General features: G+C 43.5%; 1 protein-coding gene across 1 annotated transcript in view; it reads right to left on the minus strand.

Annotated features, from left to right (window-relative positions):
• The window catches only part of EGFL6 (EGF like domain multiple 6), a 67,710-nt gene that overhangs the window by 1,354 nt on the left and 44,075 nt on the right, over positions 1 to 22,281 (minus strand). The window contains exons 9-11 of the mRNA XM_032795914.2: positions 7,221 to 7,301; positions 5,077 to 5,163; positions 1,377 to 1,642 (exon numbers count right to left, since the gene is read on the minus strand). Coding sequence (XP_032651805.1) covers positions 1,377 to 1,642; positions 5,077 to 5,163; positions 7,221 to 7,301 — 434 coding nt within the window. The remainder of the gene's footprint in view (positions 1 to 1,376; positions 1,643 to 5,076; positions 5,164 to 7,220; positions 7,302 to 22,281) is intronic.

Here is a 22,281-nt window from a genome sequence, read left to right on the forward strand (position 1 = left end):
ATAGGCTCCTAACTTCTACTAAAATAGTTCCATTGAAATTAATTGAAATTAAAAGCCTAAATACCTTTCAGGATCTGGGTCTCAGTATTTTAGGGCCTGATGGTGCAAAAGGGCCTTAAAGTGGCCAGGGATGAAATGTCCTCATTAAAGCCCTTTACACTTCCAATGCTGTGTAAAGGGACCTTGACCTAAATAAGAATCTGACCATAAAGTGTCAAGAGGAAACCTTAATTATACCTGTTGCAATTCTTGGAGTAGGTTCTGGCCCATGCTTGGCAAAGCAGCTGGAAAGCTGGCTTAATTAGCTACCTCTGGATTCTTTTCTTTTTTTTTAAATAAGGGAATCCCAAGGTAGTGAGGGCTGGAAAAATAACTTTACACCACCCATCTCCTGTCCATATTGGGACTGGTGGGTATTCCAATGATCCACAGCTGCCAGAATAGCCTCTTGGAGATATGGAGTTTGGGCTGATCTATCTAATTCCCAGGACCATCCCATTTCCTCACCAGCCGCAGGAACTAGGAGCTGCAAAGGAGGGATAAACTCACCTTTAAAGTCACATCCCTTCCAGTCTGGCACAGAACACTGCTTATATGGTCAGAGAATCTGGCCCCTAGTGTATTTGTGTCATATGGAGGAAGCAAGTCTGTGTGTATGCAATATCAGGAGTGGAGCCACCACCACATGTATCGTGAACTTAACTAAATGAGACAAAACTAGTAAGCATGTCAACACACACTGGATACAGGCTCTGGACTAACACTGAGGACTGCATCTGCATTAGATAGCTTCCCCCTTCCCTCTCTGATTAAAGGGCATTCATGCAAACATCCAAAAACCAGGGTATCTGATGATGAGGGTCATTCTGCACACCCTATCAAATTATCAGGAAATGTTACAAGCCAGACTGAAAGCTCTAATCCTTCACTCCCTTGCCACAGTTCAATCTTTAAAAGCAGTTGTGACGGAAGTAACAAATCAATCTCTCAGTGCACATATCTATACCTTTTTTTTGAACCGAGACATAAATCAGAGGCCACAACTAGTTGTGATAATTAAAGATCTGATGGAACTTTCACAAAATGATATGGTTCTTATTCTTAACATCCTGAGCAACTCAGGTAATTAAATTCTCTCTAGTTAAATTGCCCATGAAGATGAAGTTTCAAGAGACTATTATTCTTTCTTTTGTCTCCTAGAAATTATTTGGTTGTGTTGCTAGCATAGAATGCCTCCCATTTTCTAACTTGGAGGTGGCTTTTATAGTTGGTAATTGGTATACCTACAAAATGGTCTATAGGATGCTTAAAAATCAGTGAGGATGAAATGCAAGCTATTGTGTTAGTTATTGTAATTGGTTTCTGTCTTTACTTACATTCTTAGTAGTCTCCTCTCCCTGAAGCATTTCTATTTTTCCAGTCTTCCACCTTTCATCTTTTCCTCTGCTCTGCTCCCAGGCAGGAGCACTTCTGTGGCTGCCCAGGAATACTCTAAGTTTCCCCACCCTGTCTCCAGCAAGGCGATAACTGAAAATCAAACAGTAGTTCCTCTTCGGCTTGAGATCAGTCAGAAGAAGTTTCAAACGGCCAACATTCTTTTTGTGCCCCACAAAGGCTGGAACTGCCATATAATATCCATCACCTTGTGAGGGGAAGAAACAGACATCTTTATATGTTTTGTTTCGTTTTGTGAAATATTTTTCTTAGTAAATTGAATAACAGTTTGCCAAGACAATAATAAGTACAATTTTCATCACTTAAATAACTAAAATCTAGCCTACAAAAACCAGCATCAAATATACTAAGTAGGGAACAATCCTGCACTGTTAGAAGGATGGATTAGATAGCCTAATCTTTTGTCTATACTTACACCAATTCTTTGAACAAACTTGCATTTTGTTTTCTTATATGTTTCAAGGGAAATAAAGACTCAGCACAGCAGTTAATCTCTCTCTCTATTGTAAACAGTCTGAAATATCCAAAATTTGTTTTGAGTGACTCTGCATATTCTCCTTCTTAACATTATTGATTATATTTATTATGGTAATACCTAGGATCAAACAACATTGGAATTTGATTGTGCTAGTCACTGTACAAACAGAGTAATTAACAGTCCCTGTCCCAAAATGCTTACAATCTAAATAGATGAGACAGACAAAAATAGGGAAAAGGGATTGAACACAGGAGCAAAGCAAACAGAGTGATTGATTGGGAGCAAACATCATATTAGTTCCATTGTTTTGGGATGAGGTGTTCCTGGGAGGGAATTAGCTAGATGGAAAGGCACAGGAAGAGAGAAGGGACGTGGAAGGGAAAAGGGTGAGGGGGAAAGAGGAAGGGAAGGAAGGACAAGGATATGAAGGCCAAGTGGAGAAAGGCTGAGGTGAGGAGACTGTGAGGGGGAGCACAGGAGATAGCTGGACCAAATGGCCAATCAGTACAAGGAAGAGAATGTCCAGAGTGAAAACTGTGGTGTGTGATCGGGAATTAAACCCCCCACAGATGGCTTGGGTCAGCTGACTCGGGCTCACAAGGCTTGGGCTGAAAGGCTGTAAAACTGCCAAGGATACATTTGGGCTCTGGCTGGAGCCCGAGCTCAGGGACCTGTGAGGGAGGAGGGTCCCAGAGCCTGCGTTCCAGCCTGAGCCCAAACAGCTACGTACTAGTTTTACAGCCCCCAGCCTGAGTGCCCAAGTCATCTGACCCAAGGCAGTTGTGGCTGTGGCATGGGTCTTTTATTTCAGGGTAAACATACCGAGTGGCCTGCCCTGCCCGTTTAAGAGCCAAGAGGCCCTGGGGCTAGCCAGCCATGCATAATCAGCCTTATCCTGCCTCACCTGAGCTGGTTGTAGGGCTTAAAAAGGGAGGAAGCCGAGCAGGCAGGGACTGGCTGTGGTGGTGAACAGTTGAGCTTGGTTGTGGCTGAAGAGCCAAGCCACAGGACAAAAACTAATTCCTGTGGTGGGCCCCAGAACAAGGGGACAGGATCCAGGGAGGCAGTCCCGGGGCCAGTGTTCAGAAGGAACAGAGAGCTGAAGAGGAGTCCAAAAGGGATGAGAGGCTCAAGCCTAGAGAGCGGTGAAAGATGTTGGGTAATGTTTAATCTTGTTTGTAGTTTTGGAGTTCTACTGAGGGGCTGTGGGACAAGCTCTGGGACCTACTGCTCTGCAAAAGGAGAATGAAATTCTGTTTGATTTGGAAGGACTTTGTTGCCAGACCAGGGGAGCCAGGCAAAGGGACTTTGAAGAAGCCAGCTGAGAGAAGCCAGTTACAGCTGCACTTGGATACCCTAGAAGGGGACTGACCTGGCCAGAGGGCAGGGTCACAGAAGCCCAAGACAGAGAAAGGCCATTACAAGAGAGAATCATAGACTTTAAGGTCAGAAGGGACCATTATGACTGTCTAGTCTGACCTCCTGCATAATGCAGACCACAGAATCTCACCCACCCACTCCTCTTTCAAACCCCTAACCTATGTCTGAGCTACTGAAGTCCTCAAATCGTGGTTTAAAGACTTCAAGCTGCAGAGAATCTTCCAGCAAATGACCCGTGCCCCATGCTGACGAGGAAGGTGAAAACCCCCCAGGGCCTCTGCCAATCTGCCCTGGAGGAAAATTCCTTACCGACCCCAAATATGGCAATCAGCTAAACACTGAGCATGTGGGCAAGACTCACCAGCCAGACACCCAGGAAAGAATTGTCTGTAGTAACTCAGATCCCACCCCATCTAACATCCCATCACAGGCGACTGGGCATATTTATCGCTAATAGTCAAAGATCAATTAATTGCCAAAATTAGGCTATCCCATCATACCATCCCCCCCATAAACTTATCAAGCTTAGTCTTGAAGCCAGATATGTTTTGCTCCCACTGCTCCCCTTGGAAGGCTGTTCCAGAACTTTCACCAAGCCCAGCAGCACCATAATCTAGCCACATGCACTGGCAAGCATGACCTTTCTGTGTACGTGGGCCTTGCTCCGGGGCAGGACCCTATAACATGGAGCAATAGGACATCAGCAGTGTGAGCTGATCCCTGTTGCGATACCTTCTGCAATATTTTTTGTATCACAACAAGAATATATCTAATCACTTTAGGTAATGTCTTCAGCCATGCTTATTGTTATCTGAATACAAGAACAATAATCACATGGAGCACTCACAGAATGTTTTGTCATGTTTTACCAGGGTCTGGAATAATATTCGTTATATGTTATATGGTTTTGAATAGTACCCTATCATCATCTCTCTGTCAGGAGTGGAATATTCTTACTCTTGGCTATCTTAACTTGTAGTGTTTGGCAATTCTGAACTGTTACCACAGTCACTTGTCTTCAATAAATGTGACTATAAACTTGAAATTAAGGGGAGATGTGTGGTTAAATTCCCTAGACGTCTGTGGAAAGCCTCAAGTGACATCTCCAGTACTGTACAGATTGTCTTTTAGACCTTGTCTCTCTTACTACTTTACTTTAAATTCAGTTGTGCTGAAATAGGTTGTGAAGTATCCATTGCCCCAAAATAGATTAAAACAACTTCCCACTCATCCAAAAAACCCTCCTCTTTCTATTTTTTTTTTTTTCATTTTTTTTTCATTTTTCCCCACCAAACCTAAAACACTGATTGGAATTCCAACACCTGATCACATCCAGTTTCTTATTTTTGGACTAGAAACTCATAAGCGTCAACTCCATGGGTGCTTTGGGGCTGGAGCACCAATGGGAAAAAAATAGTGGGTGCTCAGCACCTTCCAGCCACCTCCTGATCAGCTGTTTGGTGGGCCTCACTGAGCAGCTCCTCTCCTTCCCCCCCCCCCCCGTGCCTCCTGTCTGCTGCCAGTCAGCTCTTAGGCAGTGGGTGGGAGGCACAGGAGCAGGGGGTGCTGAGGGGAAGGAGCAGGGAGGGGTGCAGTGGGGGCAAGAAGAGGCAGAACAAAGGTGGGACCTTGTGGGAAAAGACAGAATAGGGGTGGGGACTTGGGGCAAAGCAGGGATGGAGCAAACCTGGGGAAAGCTGAAAGTTGGTGCATATGTAGAAACTATAAAATTAAATCTTAGCAACAGTATGTATTTTAAATACCATTATCTCGATCAGCAGGATTCCAGTCAAAGTCATCATCAGTATCTTGTTTCCAGTTACAAATCCCTTCACTGAAGCTGCAATCAACTGAAAAATTTGAAAAACATCATTTGAGGAAAAAAAGAAAAAAGGCAATACTCTTTATTATGATGTGACTCTGTTATGAAGTTATGTTTGAATAGCTAATAATAAAATTATCCCAAATCTGCATTCAGATAGTATTGACCTAGATTAAACCCCATAAAGGTACAGCATTTAGAATTAACGTAGCAATTCGTACCTTAACTCTTATTATCATCTGCAGTGATTAGTAACTACAGGAGTCTCTCACCTGCACATGATTTCATGCTGTTTTTTGTTCATTGCTGGTTTCCTGGTGCAGTTTAAAGTGTTAATTCTGAGCTAGAAAGCCTTGCATGACCTGGGACCTGCCATTTTGAGAAACTACCTCTCTCGTTATAGGATACTGCTGCAGTTTTGATCAGCTCTTTCCATGTAAAAGAGAGCCATGACATCGTTTGTGAGGGGCCCTTGAGTTTGTAACTCTCTCCCCACGCAACACTTGGTTTGAAATAGCATTAATCTATTGACTTTTAGGGCATACCAAAAAGACCATATTGTTTGTCACACAACATAGACTTTCTAATTCTGTATTTGTAATTTGTACAAATTAGAAGAAATGAAATAATTACTGCACTGTACAATGCAGTATACAAGCACAATGGGCTAGATTCAGAATAGTGTATCAGCCATTCCTCTGAGTTTCCTAACTTTTGTGGCTTTAAATTAAACCATTCCAGTTCTTTTAATGTACTTTATTATGGGGCTGAGAGAGAGGATTCAGAAGGCATTATCTCTGGTGCTTATCATTACTGTAAATGCCCATTTTCACATGATTATAGCTTTCTGGAAAAAATATTATCCTTTGGGCTGAAATGTCTCATGCTTGTTCTCAGACAAAAAGTATGGTGGGTTTTTCTTTGTTATTTTTAAGATTTGGTAAAATGTCACTGGGTCATTTTTTACTCAAATCCTACCCTTGAAAGACACTCAAACTTCAGCTAACCCCAAATTCTCATCCCGCTGCCCAGCCTAAGGCCCCATCTACACGACGTGTGAAAATCGATTTTAGATACGCAATTTCAGCTACGAGAATAGCGTAGCTGAAATCGAATATCTAAAATCGAGTTACTCACCCGTCTTCACCGCGCCGAATCGATGTGCGCGGCTTGCCATGTCGAATCCGGAACTCCGTTTGTTTTGGTGGAGTTCCGGAATCGATGTAAGCGCGCTCTGGGTTCGATATATCCCCGCCTAGACGAGACGCGATATATCGAACTCCGAGCTTTCGATTTTAACGCGCCGAAATGGCGCGTCGTATAGACATAGCCTAAGTAACTGCATTGAGTGCTCAATAGCTCCACAGGAGACCTTTCCTCCAGCTACGCAGCAAGACCTGTGGCAGCACTTAGTATGTAGTTGCCCCCCTGCAACCTCTCTAGCCCACCACATGGGTTTGAACTTTCTCCACACCTCTCAGCATCAGGCCCTTAAATATCTTCAACTTCCTGATGTCCCCAGTGTGCCCATATCATGTTTGTAATTGATAGTTGCAGGGTTGGCTCCAGTGTTTTTGCCTCCTCAAGCGGCCAAAAAAAAAAAAAAAAAAGCTGTGATCGGCGGCAGCTCTACCGCCACCATTTCATTCTTTGGCAGCAATTCAGCGGCAGGTCCTTCCCTCCGAGAGGGACTGACGGACCCCGCTGCCGAAGAGCTGACCGTGCCGCCCCTTTCCCTTGGCTAGCCCAAGCACCTGCTTGCTGTGCTGGTGCCTGGAGCTGCTCTGGATAGTTGGTTTCACCTTCCTAAAGAGCGCTGAACAGGTGAAAATCAGGTGGTCAAATCAATCGTGATCAGTTTGACACATACAGAGTGGGTCCTGTTGACCCTAGGTCCCTCCCACTCTTTTTTATGTTCTGCCTACTGCAAAGTTGCAGTGCCATGCGTTATAATTCCCAGCCACTACTGGTGTTCTCTGCAGCCACAAGCTTGGTTTGAAACAGGAGAGGTGGGGGGGAAAAGGGTGCCAAGAAAACAAACACTGCAGAAGAAAATCAATACTGTAGCAAAGAATAATAATTTACCTTCCTGCTCTGGTTTTGATATTGGAACTTTTCTCTGTGCCAGGACAGGACCAAAGGCAGCTGCTTCTTTAACTTTAGGAACTAATTAACAAAAAAACCCAAAACTTGTCAGTGCCAAATAATTTACAGGGAGCAGAGAATTAAACTGTTTCAGCATATTAATTGCCATCATATAGGTTTCATGATGTAATATGTTTACCAGCAACACTACAAACCCACACACCTAGCCACCAGTTAGGTACCACCTTTGAACTTTAAAAAAACAACACGCTCTTAATATTGACCAAGCTATCAAATGAAATGTGCCTAAACTGCTAACTACCACCACCCTATATTTTACCCTGAGGCTGAAAGAGCAACAGAGTCAAGTATCCATTTTTGATGTCATGATCAAACCCCTCTTGCTGCACGCTTAGCCCTGTGATTAAAGCACATAAGCTGTGGGATACAGCAAAGTCAATGACATCATGATTTGACAGCAAATTAAAAACAGTAGCCATAGAAAACTCAAGATGTTAAAAATTTCACCAAAGCCATAAAACATTGTAGGCTCAGTTGTGCTTTGAACGTGCAGCCCTGCATTAGGTCACTGGCAAGTGCCCTGCCAGAGTAGGAGCTCTAGGAGGCATTGTATCTACAGAAGCACCACCTGTTAGAAGGTACAGTGCGTGCTCCCCTCCAAATCTGACCGGCTCCACTGGCTAGTGCAGAGGGAAGGGAGGACCATATTCCTGCCTTCTTTGTGATGTCTGGAATCAATTAGCACGTTTACTGCAGCATTGGAGATAGGCGATGTGTTCTCAGTTATCCATATCAATGTTGTTCCATGCACTGTCCAACAGGGGGTGCTCAAACAAGTCACAGTGTTTTCCTCAGCATCAGACTGAGAGATGGAGCCAAACTCCCTTCAACCTGCATGATCTGCACCTCTCTGGGGAACTGGAAAACTGAGATTGTTTTCAACTGATTGTCAGCCTGATGTACCATAAGTATTTTTGACAATTTGCGATACAGTCTGTAGTTGTTTTGCACTATTTTAAGTGCTTACTAGAAGAGGAGCAGTGCTATTGTAGAAGACAGGTGGCATGGAGCTCTCTACATAGAAACAGTACAACTACTCACAAATGACGGGGTAGAGAATTCAGCTTCCAGTGATGGAAGATATAATAATGCATATATGATAACATTAAGAGCTTGAATGTACCACTTTAAGGGGGAAAAACCCTTGAATTATTGCTTATTAACAGTGTTGGTTGGACAGTTCTTCATTAGTCATCCACAGAACACATGCAACGTAGTGAAGAGAATTTCAGGTTTCCTTCACGCTGCCAGATAACAGGAGGTACAGAAATTATAAAATCACTTATCCATGCCTCAGGATTATATTGACAGGTTTCAAACTAGCAGCCGTGTTAGTCTCCGCAAAAAGAACAGAAGTACTTGTGGCACCTTAGAGACTAACACATTTATTTTAGCCCACGAAAGCTTATGCTGAAATAAATCTGTTAGTCTCTGGTGCCACAAGTACTCCTGTTCTTTTTGCAGGATTATATTGTTCACCTACATTGTAATGTTTTAAAAACTATTTCTTTCCCATGCATAAACATGACATATAGTTTAGATCTAAGTTTGATCCAAGTATGTACCACTAATCTAGAGCCTGTTTCACCAAAACATTTAAGCATGTGCTTGAGTCCACCTGCTTAAATGAATGGAACCCCTAATGCCTTAACTATCTTCTGAATCTCTGGGTATGGCTACATTTGGAATTTCAAAGCGCTGCCGTGGCAGCGCTGCGGGAGCACTGCCACGGCAGCGCTTTGAAGTGTGAGTGTGGTCGGAGTGGCAGTGCTGGGAGAGAGCTCTCCCAGCGCTGCACGTAAACCACATCCTCTACGGGTGTAGCGTGCAGCGCTGGGAGCCGTGCTCCCAGCGCTGCCGCCCTGATTACACTGACACTTTACAGCGCTGTATCTTGCAGCACTCGGGGGGTGTTTTTTCACACCCCTAAGCGCGAAAGTTGCAGCGCTGTAAAGTGTGAGTGTAGCCATACCCTCTCTCTTACTGCCAAAGTGACAAAAAGATTTTCCTGTACCTAAGGATATGGCTACACTTACAGCTGTACAGTGCTGGGAGTTAAAGCTATCTTCATACAGCTGTGTAGGGAAAGCGCTGCAGTGTGGCCACAGTGACAGCTACCAGCGCACTGTTGTGGCCACATTTGCAGGATTTGCAGCGGTGTTGGGAGTGGTGCATTATGGGCAGCTATCCCAGCATTCAAGTGGCTGTAACTTGCTTTTCAAAAGAGTGGGGTGGGGTGGAGTGTGACAGGGAGCATGGGGGAGACAGAGAGAGTAGATTTTTGGAGCTGACACTGTGTCAGCTCCCTGCCTTGCAAGTTCCGACCCCTTCCCCCACCCCCTCTCATTCACTAAATGCAAATAGCCTTCTTTGTTTTTTTCCTCACAGACCAGATAAGCAGCTGCTCCGAAACGGACTCTCCCCTCCTCTCGCCTGCCGTGCTGCTTCTCTCCTCAAGCAAACACTAGCTGTGGACACTCTAAAGGGATCCCCCTGCCTGCCTCATTCACAGCAAACAGTCGCTTTGTTTGTTTTTTAGATAAGCAGCTCCGGGAGCCCCGAGTTCACAACAAAACAAACAGAGGCATCACAACAAAACAAAGAGTTATCAGTACTTAAAAGCATTATAGGAAGGTTCCGGAGGTTAGTTACAGTGTAGTAAGATTAATCACTATTTACACTGGCACTCCAGCACCAGCGCTGTTCTCTTTATTCCTCTCGTCGAGGTGGAGTACATGCAGTGCTGTAGCCGGAGAGATACAGCGCTGTATGTGCCTTGCCAGTGTGGACGGGGAGTAAGTTACAGCGCTGTAAAGCCACCACCAGCGCTGTAACTCTCAAGTGTAGCCAAGGCCTAAGTCTGCTTGAGGTTTGTGACAGCTGTTACTAAAAGATCCAATCCCACAATCTTGTGCCCCCATCAGAAAACACACACACACATACAAATACGCCCTAAAGGCAATTATAGAGGTGCCAAACTGAGCAGAGAATAGAGACTTTTGAAATGCTATGTGAACTTTGATGGATTGATTTGATATATTTTATTTATTTATTTAAGTTTCTTTACTTAGGAACAAGTACATAGAGACTGAGTTTAAGGCCTGCAAAAACATTTTACTGTCATTCCACATATCTGGGCCCACCATTAGCAAAAGGAGCTGAGACTCTACGAACACTTGTCAAACTGAAAAAGCAACTTCAGTATGACCTGTTCTGGGAAGAGCAAAATGATTTTACTAAAGACAGGAGCTACCAGAATGATTTGTTTATTGAATTACAGTACGCCTTCACTTGGGAGACAAACATGCAAGTGTATGCAAAGTGTGCTGCAAATGCTCCAAGTGAAGAACTGTGTAAATACAGTATAACAAGAAGGCAAACTTTGTCTCTGAGTCTATTTTTTGTTTTCAATGTCAAGTGTTACAATCAGGCTCTCATTCTGCAACTATCAGGTGCCTTCAGGGAATTACAAAAAAGTTTGTGATCTTCAGACATAGTATAGCATGTAAAAAGGAGAAGGACAAAAAGCTGCTTGCAAAACTTTTACACAAATACAAAAGTTCTGCTGACTTATATGGCTATGGTTATGTCAGAAGAATTTATCCTCTAGCCTGTCAGGGTAGGTAGCTATCTCTGGAACCAGAAGAGAAACTGTCATGTTCTGCATATGCCCAAATAAAGGCACATGCTTTCTGAAGGGCCCAGCATGGCCATTGCTTTTCAGAGTCTTTGCAGACCTCAGGTTAGGTGTTCAATGTTGTTATCGTCCATGACATTTTTTTAAATGCAGCACCAATCTTGAGTAAGGCCCCTGTTCTAACAGGGCACCATGGCATTTCACAGATGACAGCATTAGTACATGAAGAACTCGGGGTTAAGGAGAATTGTGATTTTTGCACAATGAAACAAACAATCAGCACCAGCAAGACTTAGGCTAGCTAGAGAATTGTATTTGATCAAAAATAGTAGGAATGACATAATGCAACACTGGAACAACCCTGAAAAACTGCATTCACGGAAACACATTTTTAGCAACTGTTTCAGATAGTGAGGAAACAGTGCAGCCAAAAAAGGGAGATCAAACATTCTGCCATTATAAAAAGACTTGTACAAAGTGCCACCAAGGGAATTTAGGAATACTGTACGTGGTCAAGCAAATATCAAAAGTCCATCTGAAGAAAATGCCGGGGTTCAGTGCTTAGTGGCGGTGTTGCATATTATAGTGCAAAAGATGTAGGTTTGAGAGCCATCTCGTAAGCCATTCCTTGAGGCAGTGGATTTCTGAGTAGCTGTGTCAGTGGAGGTGACAGGGTGGCCCTCTAGAGAGTGAGCTAGCGTGATCACCATCTATGAGCACATCCTTCATTCCTATTCCAGCAGGGCCTTGGCACGAACCTTAGAGGAGCTTAGCTAGACACTGAAGGGTCAATGATCTAAAGATGACAAAAGCAGTGGGGAATTTTCAGGACTCTATCTGGAAAAGCATAGGTTGGACCAAGCTACAGCATGAAAAAGCCAAGAGTAAAAATAAAAAAATACATAGTAAAATGAGAGAGTTCACTAGAATGTGATATGGAATTGGTGGAACAGTATTTTATAGAATGCTGTACAGAAAAAGTACAACAGTACAGACAAGCGAGTCATTACAGAGCAAAAGGCACTCATCCAAAACAAAGATAAGTTTTCCTTTACCTGCACTTGGTTTCACCTCTTTTCATAAGCAACTACTGTACATAAACTTATTTGTAGTACATTTTGTACTCACAGAAGTGTCATTTTGTTTTAAAAATAGGGTTTGATTTATCACGTGATGGTATTTCTCTATTTTTCCTCCAGGAATGCATATGTTATTCTTAAAGTTTTAGTCTCCACCCCCCTCTGCACACACACTTAAATATGATTATATTTCTTATATCTCATCTATGGTATCACAATGACCTCTTAATGAGGCAGCCAGCCTGGAAGAACAACTGCACGGCAGAACAGAAGCATTGCCATTTATTTAAGGGAACTGTAGTTTATTTTATTATTATTAATAGTAATATCATAAAACATAGGAGCCCCAGTAATGGACCAGGACCCCATTGTATAAGGCTCTGTACAAACACACAACAAAAAGATGGTCTCTGCCTCAAGGGTTTTTCCTGGCTGTTACAGCTGTTTGTGCCTTTTTAGGGAATGGTGAATGCATTCTGAACAGGTAAGCAAATCAGTAGTTGATCATGTCTCAGTGTTGGGGTTAATGTAATTATAAAATGAACATACAAAACTTTCATCTTGTGAAGCAAATAAATATGTATATTAGTTGTAATTACACACATTTCTAAATAGTCTGACACTATAATACAGGGGACCTCTTACAAAATAGTACCTTCACCTACTGTCTTATGTTTGGGTCATATAACAGCCTCAGAAAACACAGTCATTGGCACTATTTTTCTTGCAATTTTCTCCATGAAGCATTTTAAACAGTAAAAAGCCTTGCAAAAATAAAATAATAAAATTAAGTTCAGCTGCCTAAATCTACAAAGTTGCCCAGAAAATGTTTTAGAAACTCTAGAAAACATTGAAGAACTGCATACATATTGTATCACTATGTAAAAGAAATATACTCCATCTAGAGTTACCAACTGTCTAATCGCACAAAACCAAACACCCTTGCCCCACCCCTTCCCTGCCTCTTCAAGGCCATGCCCCTGTCCAGCCCCTTCTCTGAGGCCCTGCCTCCACTCACTCCATCCCTCCCCCCGACCCTTACTCACTTTCACCAGGCTGGGGCAGGGTGCAGGAGGGGACGCGGGCTCTGGGCTGGGACCAAGGGGTTTGAAGTGTGGGAGGGGGCTCTGGGCTGAGCCTGGGGCAGGGGGTTAGGGTACAGGAGGGGGTGAGAAGTGTGGGCTCTGGGAGGGAGTTTGGATGCAGGAGGGGGCTCAGGGGGCAGGCTCCAGCCAGGTGGCGCTTACCTTGGGCATCTTGTGGAAGCGACCAGCATGTCCAGCTCCTAAGCGGAGGGGCCAGGCAGCTCTGCGCACTGCCCCTGCCCACAGACACTGCCCCCGCAGCTCCCACTGACTGAGGTTCCTGGCCAATGGGAGCTGCGGCACCAGCACTTGGGGCAGAAGCAGCGTGTAGAGATCTGCTGGCCGCCCCTGTGCCTAGGAGTCAGAGGGATGTGTCTGTCACTATGGGAGCTGCGTGGAGCCAGGGCAGGTAGGGAGCCTGCCTTAGCCCTGCTGCGCCGCTGACTGGACCTTTAGCAGCCTATTAAAATCTCCCGGACTGGTTTCAGTAACCACTGGGAGATTGATTCCAATTCTGGGAGACTCCCAGCCAATCCGGGATGGTTGGCAACCCTACTTCCATCTGTGCTGGCACCATCACTGTCCATCTCCCAGATGGCTTCATTTGCCAAATGGCTGACATTATTGCTTTTATCTAGTTGTGAAGTGCACTTGTAATGGGTCAATAATCAAAGAAGAATAAAACTAGCGGAAAACAACCTGCTTAGCTGAGATGCTTCACTTGTGATTCAGAACCTAATAATGTAGAATCTGAGAGAGAAAACTATTGTTTTCAATATTGTGAAAAAAGAAAAAGGAAACCAAAACCTTCTTAACTTTTGGTGCAAGCAAGTCAGGAGGTCCTGTCATTTTCACAGTATGCTAGGACATTTTGTGGTTGTGTTTTAAACACCACATTTCCATAAACTGATGCAGTTAATGTAGATCATGAGATTCAGCACACATTAATGGCACCGTTCTCTATACCTTATTCAGCATAGAGAATGGACAGTGCTCCTTTAATGGACTGCTGTTCAAAATTCTGTTTTCCCCTCATTGCATGGCCCATGCTGTATCTACAGCACAGTATCCAAATCCTGCTCTGAAGGATTTCAGATCTCAGAAAATGAGTGACAATCCATCAGTGACAAGTTTATTTTAAGTGATTTGCCTAGCATCACATAGGAACTCTGAAGCAGAGGCAGGGATAAAACTCAATTCTCCTGGGCAGCATTCAGCTCCCTTATCTATCACTCATTCACTCACTCATGCCCGTCACCCCAATTGGGGTATGGGCCGCCAACCACAGATCTCCAGAGTCCTCTATCCTGGGCCATTCGCTCTAGCTGGTTCCAGGTATAGCCCATTTTTTTGCTATCAGCCTGAAGGTTGCGTCGCCAGGTGTTTCTTGGACGGCCTCTTTTCCACTTGCCTTGGGGGTTCCACCGCAGTGCCTGTCTGGTGATGTTAGTTGGCTGCTTGCGTAGTGTATGTCCTATCCAACCCCACCTTCTCCTTCTGATTTCTTCCTCTGCTGGGAGTTGACGGGTCCTCTCCAAGAGGTGGATGTTACTGATGGTGTCTGGCCAGCGGATCTGGAGAATCCTTCTGAGGCAGCTATTAATGAAGGTCTGGATCTTCCTGGTGGTTGTTTTGGTTGTCCTCCAGGTTTCAGCTCCATACAGTAGGACTGATTTCACATTGGAGTTGAACAGTCGAATTTTTATTGCCAAAGACAGCTCTCTGGAGCTCCAGATGTTCTTGAGCTGTAAGAAGGCTGCTCTTGCCTTACCAATCCTTACTTTGATATCTGCGTCTGTGCCACCCTGCTGGTCGATGATGCTACCTAGGTAGGTGAAGGACTGCACTTCTTCCAAGGGGCTTCCATTCAGTGTGACTGGGTCGTTGCTGATGGAATTAATCCTAAGGATCTTGGTCTTGTCCTTGTGAATGTTGAGGCCAACCTGTGATGACGTGGCTGCCACTACGTTGGTCTTCTCTTGCATCTGCTGTTTACTGTGTGAAAGCAGTGCAAGGTCATCAGCAAAGTCCAGGTCATCAAGCTGGGTCCACAATGTCCACTGGATCCTTTCTCTTCCTGCAGTCCCCTGCCTCAGCTGCTACACACCTTCCAACATCTTCAACAAATGAAGCAGGGACCATTCAGACAACAGTCTCTCTACGGATTCATCCCCAGAGCAGGTTTATCTTGTGCATATTGTGGCATTTCACTTTTGTGTGCTTGACTTCGCAAATTTTACATTATACACCTACAACAATATTAAAAGACCATTTTAAAGGGTGGCTATCAAGACTGATAGGCCCTATATTTGTTGTAACTGGTCTGGGCCATTCTTAATCATTTCAATCTCCATATGGTATTTCTGTTGTATTTCTCTGCTGCTGCTTACAGCTATATTACACAACTGATCCATTATGCATAAGTGATCTACTGTACCTTCATGTAAACCAGTGGTTCTCAAACTTATTTGATGCACCCCCTTCTTTGTGTCTGTAGTAGTTTATGCCCCTCCCCTTCATCACCCAAGTACATATACCGATTTAAAAAAAAATCAACATGCAACTCTCACTAAATACTAAAAACAGTAAGGCATTGATTCAAACAGGGCCAATGATCCATTGTGATAAGAGCACTCCTGTCCCCCCTCCCCTGAATGCCTCCTGACCCCACGAAACATCTGATTTGCGGCAGGCAGTAAGTGCTGAGAGGAAGGGGGAGGCACTGATTGGTGGGGCCCGCCGGTGGGCAGAAGGCGCTGGGGGAGGTTCTGGTAGGGATGCTTCCGGTGGCTGTCGCTTGCCTCCTCACCACCCCCTGCCCGCCATTCTCCTCATTGCCATCCGTCTGCCTGCCGATTGCCTCCTCGTTCACCTCCTCACTCTACTTTGCCTGCCCGCCTCACCTCTCTGCCCCACAAAGCGTGGGCTGCCCTGATTCGCTATACACAAGGGACAGATCTGCCTACATTGTTTGGGGGCAGTGGAGTAGGGCTTTTGTGAATCTGATTCTGAGCTTTAGACACCTGAAGAGGCAGTTAGGTGCCTAAATTCTTTTGTGAATCTAACCCGTAGGCTCCTAAGTCCCATTAACTTTCACTGAGACGTATGTTCCCAAGTCCTTAGGCCCTATTGAAAATTTAACCTTATTCTGTAAGATTTTTGATTGTTTATTTGAGGAAATTACTCACTGGCATTCCCAAATTAAATAGAATTCTGTCCTAAAGGGATGCAGAAAAAAAACCTGAATAATCTATGTACCAGTTAATGGCACAGGAACACCAAGTAATCTCAGGAAATGACATTCCATCATAATGGCTTCGGCAGTGGAATGAAACTGGTGAAAAGCTGGAGTAATGTAGTAGTGAATCAGGCTCAATAATCCTATATTTGATGTATAATATAATTTTAAAAATATATATGCAAAATTTTTCAATTTGATCTTTTATTTAAGCAGAATACCATTTTTAGTTTTGACTTCAGCCTAGTCTGTTAGTATTTTCACACTAAGATCAAAGAGACTGTGGCTTTGACTGTGTATTTTATATGGTAGATAAAGAAAACACTTATGTAAATACACACTGGGAGTTAAACTAAGAACAAACATATGAGCAAATTATGACCAGAAATGAGAAAAAGTAAATGTTTCCTTGTGTTTGCATTAGAATTTGCTAGGAAAACACATGACAATTAAATGTTTTTCTTATGAACCAGTCCTTGGCAGCACATTTTATCAAATTAAATGATACTAGGTGAAGTGTCGGTCCAATAAGCCAGGCAGATAATAATCTGATACAAACCATGAGGAAACATGCAACTTCAAGAGATCATGATATTGCCTGAAAAGAACATTAAGGCTTTGAGAGAAAACAATAGAAGAAAGGAAAGGAAATATGTAGCGAACAGGAGAAAGTTAAGAACATGTTCTGTAGTGCCAAGGTACTGGAGCTAATTAAACTCCACCTCAAATGAAGAGCAGTGCTTACATATGCCCATGTAGAGCTGAATGAAAATTTCCAGCTGAAACTTTTTTTCCCCCTGAAAAAATGCAGATTTGTGTTGATATTAGCAAATTATTTTTGCTGAAATGAGCCTTCCCACCAAACACACACATCAGAAATGTTGAAATAAGAAACATTTCGATTTTTCAGGCTAGATTTACAAGGGGATTTAGGTGCTAGTCACAAAACTGAGCAGGAGGAACAGAAGGACAAGCAGCCAGAAGATGAGCCATTAAGAAACAGGGAAAGTTGTGAAATAAATTTCTGATACAACAGAAGACTTTCCCCTTTTTTTGTGGAAAGATACAAAAACTAAATTTTGATCCCTGTTAAGGCAGGGGAGAAAACCTAGTGTATGTATGTATATAATACAGCCACTAGGAGCTTCTTAAAGATTGTCACCATACTAAATCCCTCTCCTATAAAATGTAACTTGTTTTGGTAATGTAGGATCATGCCTTCCCCAAAAATTTTCCTATGTTGACTTATCAACAGCACATATAACGAGAAAAATAAAAATATGTATTTATACAGTATGCATCTCTAAGCGAGCTATGTGCTCCTAAGCATCCAGCAATATCATAAAAACTAAAGTGATTTCATAGTACGAGGTTCAAACAAATAAGGCTCTACATCAAGACTGGAGTTTGTTATAAAAAAGTAGGGGAAATATAGTATTTGTACATTATACAGGAATGGAAATACAATTAATATGTATACCCTAATTTGAAAGAAAGGCTGTTTGAATGCCACAAAGGGTAAAATCTCTGAAGTCCTGTTTATAGTAGGGATCAAATCAGAAAGACATAAAAAAACCACACACAGTCAGGCTCTGGACTGAGATTTATTGCATAGTACTCTTCCCATATACAGCAAGATGCCAATTTGGTTACCAGTACCCTTTGGCACAACAAAAATTCCTCTGCAGTATTCAGTATTTAAATACATTAAATTATTAATGGAAATTTCAGCCAATTAGGATAGAACTGGAATGGCACACAGTACAAACACAAGCTCTGATTGTGCAGTTAGGTATATGTGGACAGAGCCCAGCACCTGTGCAGAGTCTAAAGAAGCTGCGCATTAAAGTAAATGGAACTCTGTGCTGGGATCCACTTGGCCACATCGTCTGCCAGGTTCAATGAAGTGAATGCTGTGCACTCAAAAACAATATAGAAATGTGAAAAGTGAGCACAACAAATTCATCCAGTTAGTATTCTGTATCTTGAGCATGGTGTGTAAAATAAAATTAACTGGCACTTAAAAAAAGTACCAAATGTTCATCTGCTGGCATGATATGAAAAGTCTGGCAGTGATGGGAGAAGGATAACAAATAATAATAAAGAATTAATTAATATATAGCACTTATAGAGTGCTTTTCATCATTAGGTCACAAAGAGCTTTACAAATGAGGTCAGTATTAGCCTCATTTTGCAGATAAAGAAACTGAGGCACAAATAGATGATGGCACTTAGGAGCCAAAATTCCTTTTGAAAATGATATTTAGGCTCCTAAATCTTAGGCATTGCAACCCTGAGTGTAGCAATGCCTAAATACCTTCAAAAAACTGGGTCCAAGTGGCATAGTCTGGAACCGAACCCAGGTCTGCTGAGCCCCAGTTCAGTGCTCTATCCACTAGGAAACACTACATTCCAAGATGACCTAATAGTTCATTTCCATTTCTAATTTCTAGGATTTGGTTATAATTGCATAACTCATTACTCAACTGTTTGTTATAAAAAAATTCAGCAACTTTTTAAAAACAGAAGGAATAACATACTTCAAGAAATTATACTAGATACCTAAATTAATCAGGTGGATGAAATAACATGTTATTCTTACCTTCTCTGAAAGAGATCTTATTTTAGACAACCATGATTATTACTGAAGTTGGCCTGTTCTCAACAGCATCTTACGTAGATATTTTTCCTGAAGAAATTCATACTCAATAAACTTCTTTCTAAAAATACGTAGCTGGTAGGAAAAGGCCAAAAATTACTAAGGGATATTGCCCCTCAGCTGGAATGTATACTATATTATCTTATTTAACAACCTGTTATTTGAACTTCAAAGCCAGGCATCTGGAGGTGTTTATGTATGTACTGTATGTCTCACAGTACTAAATGTTAGCTCTATCGATTCAGGGACTGAATTTTGTTCTGATCCATCATTCTGTTTCCTAAACAGCTTTGCTGACAAGCATTCCTAATTTGTGATATCTTGCTAAAACTGAATAACTATGTTGCCCTAATTTCAACCACACTAGTTGGAGCTATATTCTCCCCCTAGCTCTTCCATGGCCTTCCATGTAGGCCCTGGAACAGGCCTGCATATGTGGTTGAGCTATTTCTGAAGCTTGTCCAAATCTTGGAACAGTTTTTCATTCATTCATCAAGATATGCACTGCAGAGTCAAAAGGGCTAGGAGATTTGATCTGAATGAGTTTCTTCTACTCCACTGCACCTTTCCCCAGGGCTTTGTGAGTCAAAAACCCCAGATCACCATAGCCTAAAATGTATATATATATAAAATCTATTCAGCTCTACAGTGACAACCAGTGATATCACCCAGCAATTACTGCCCTCCCAAAAATACTTGAATACTCATATTTCTTCTTCATTCATGTGTGACTGAAAGGAATGGGTCTTGCTCCTGCAGAAAGCCGATCCTTGGCAAATCACTCCTTTGTGATAAAACACCCCACTGGCATATTATGGTCGATCAGCTTTCCAAAATCCTTCCCAATCTATCCCTGCTCAATTGAATAGGTCCATGAATGTGGGTCAACTTCCTCATAGGTGCAAAGGGAGCAGTGTAATGTGAGGCTACGCTAGTCCCACTCTGGGATTGTGTTCACTAGAAAGCTGCATCGAATTAGAACACAATCTTAAGAAAAGTCAGATTCTATCTGGGGTTCCCTAGAACCCAATGACAGGATGTTGAACACGACTCATCCTCTCTACACTGACTGCAAAGTTATGGTCAACACCACTCCTGAAAGTCATGTTCTGATGGTGTAATTTTCTAGTGGAAGCATGCATAAGGTAGCCTATTCAAGTGACTAGAGCATGAGACTACCACTCAGGAGACATGGGTTCTATTGTTTATCCAGAGTGAGTAGGACAAATCACTATGTGCCTCAGTTTTTCCACCTTTGTAAAGTATTTTGAGATCCTAACAGGGCCGACTCCAGGCACCAGCTTAGGAAGCAGGTGCCTGGGGCAGCCACTCCAGGGAGGGGAGGCACTTCTAGGTATTCGGTGACAATTCAGCGGAGGGTCCCTTCCTCCCGCTCAGAGTGAAGGACCTCCTGCTGAATTGCTGCAGATTGTGATCGTGGCTTTTTTGGGGGGAGGGGGGGCGGCTGCTTGGGGAGGCAAAACCCCTGGAGCTGGCCCTGGATCCTAAATTGACATATGCTGTAAGAGCTCAGTATTATTAATATGTGGTGGAATAGAAGGACATTGAACAAAGGCCAGACTTCCTGTTGGCTCTGCTGCACAGTCTTGCGTAATATTTGGATTTTATCCTCTGACTGAGCTGAAATATCCTCCAATTATCACTGAACCTTGAAAGGGTAATTTTAGGAGAGTAGTGCCTTTGGCAAGCAGACTAGTATTCTCAAATGTATTCCATGTTAATAAATGTATTTGTACTTGGGTTTATTGCTACTGCAGTAAAAGACTTTTTGTTCTGGCAGCAACAAACAACCTTTTCCCTAAAAAAAAAAAAAGCATTGATATTATTTGAAAGGGTTTCTTTGACACAAAAAGGGTTTCTTTGATTCTTTGTATCAACAATTCTAGTGCTGGCTAAACTGAATATGTCTTCATAAATAATACCATGAACTGAAATAACTGAAATGCTTTGAGGGCTTGCTGAGGAAATATATGTACATCTTCCTGATGTCAGACTAGCGTTAGACCTTCCCATCCAAGCTCGACCAATGTTTTCAGCTGTATCATTCTGATAAATTTCACCTGAGAAACTTTGTGATGTATAGCTAGTGACTTTTATATGACATGAATAACAATGATTCATGTTGAGTAAGCCTTGCGATCTGAAACACAAAGACACAAAACTCTGTTTTTCTTTTCTGTCTGATGCCTACTCACCATCTAGGATGACAAACACGGAATCAGGAAACTAACTTCATTTAGAGTTTATTCTGAATAAAGCAGCACAATTTGCCAGGGGCTTTTACAGAGAGGATGGGAAAAAGCTATTAAGCTGCATTCCTTATTACTCTGCTTTGGCTGGGCTAGGTCTTCTGTTACAGCTGGTGGTTCTGGACTTACTGGTTATCTCAAAAAGGAATTACACTACATAGCTTTGTGAAACAGCCCTCCTCAAGAAATGTATCAAGAAAACAACATTTAAGATCATAGATTATTAGGGTTGGAAGGGACCTCAAGAGATCATCTAGTCCAACCCCCTGCTCAAAGCAGGACCAATCCCCAAATGGCCCCTCAAGGATTGAACTCACAACCCTGGGTTTAGCAGGCCAATGCTCAAACCACTGAGCTATCCCTCACGCCCCCCAACTCATTTTCTCATTTTCTCTCTCTCCACATAGGCGGCAAGTTATATGGGCTCCAGGTGCCCCGGGCCGCAGGAATATTCAGGGCTTGGGGCCCTGCTCCAGCAATATTTGGAGCTGGGTCTCTCCCCCGGCCCCGGCCCCCACGGGTCTCCCCCCACCGCATCCCTGCCTGAAGCGGGTCCCGGCATGTGCCTTCCACCCCTCCCCCTGTGTCCCCCCTCCGCCGCATCCCTGCCTGCTCCTGCTGCCAGAGAACGGCTCCCGGCAGAACTGCTGTCTGCTGCCCCAGGGTCCTAGCGCCTGCCATCCGTTAATGGCAAGGCAGGCTGCCCTTACCCTCCTCTTCTGCCCTAGCCTTGAGCCTCTCCAATGCCCCAAACCCCTCATTCCCAGCCAGAGCCCTCATCCCTCTGCAACCTGATCCTCTGCCCCAGCCCTGAGCCCTCATCCCCCTGCACCCTAATCCTCATCCCCAGCCAGAGCCCTCATCCCCCTGCACCCAGCCCTGAGCCCCCCCGCAGCATGAACCCCTCATCCTCAGCCCCAACCCTCATTCCCCTGCACCCTGAGCCTCTGCCCCAGCTCTGAGCCCCCCCCATCATGAACCCCTCATCCTCAGTCCCAACCCTCATTCCCCT

This window comes from Chelonoidis abingdonii, chromosome 1 (genome assembly GCF_003597395.2).
Source record: "Chelonoidis abingdonii isolate Lonesome George chromosome 1, CheloAbing_2.0, whole genome shotgun sequence".
In the NCBI taxonomy this organism is placed as follows: domain Eukaryota; kingdom Metazoa; phylum Chordata; order Testudines; family Testudinidae; genus Chelonoidis; species Chelonoidis abingdonii.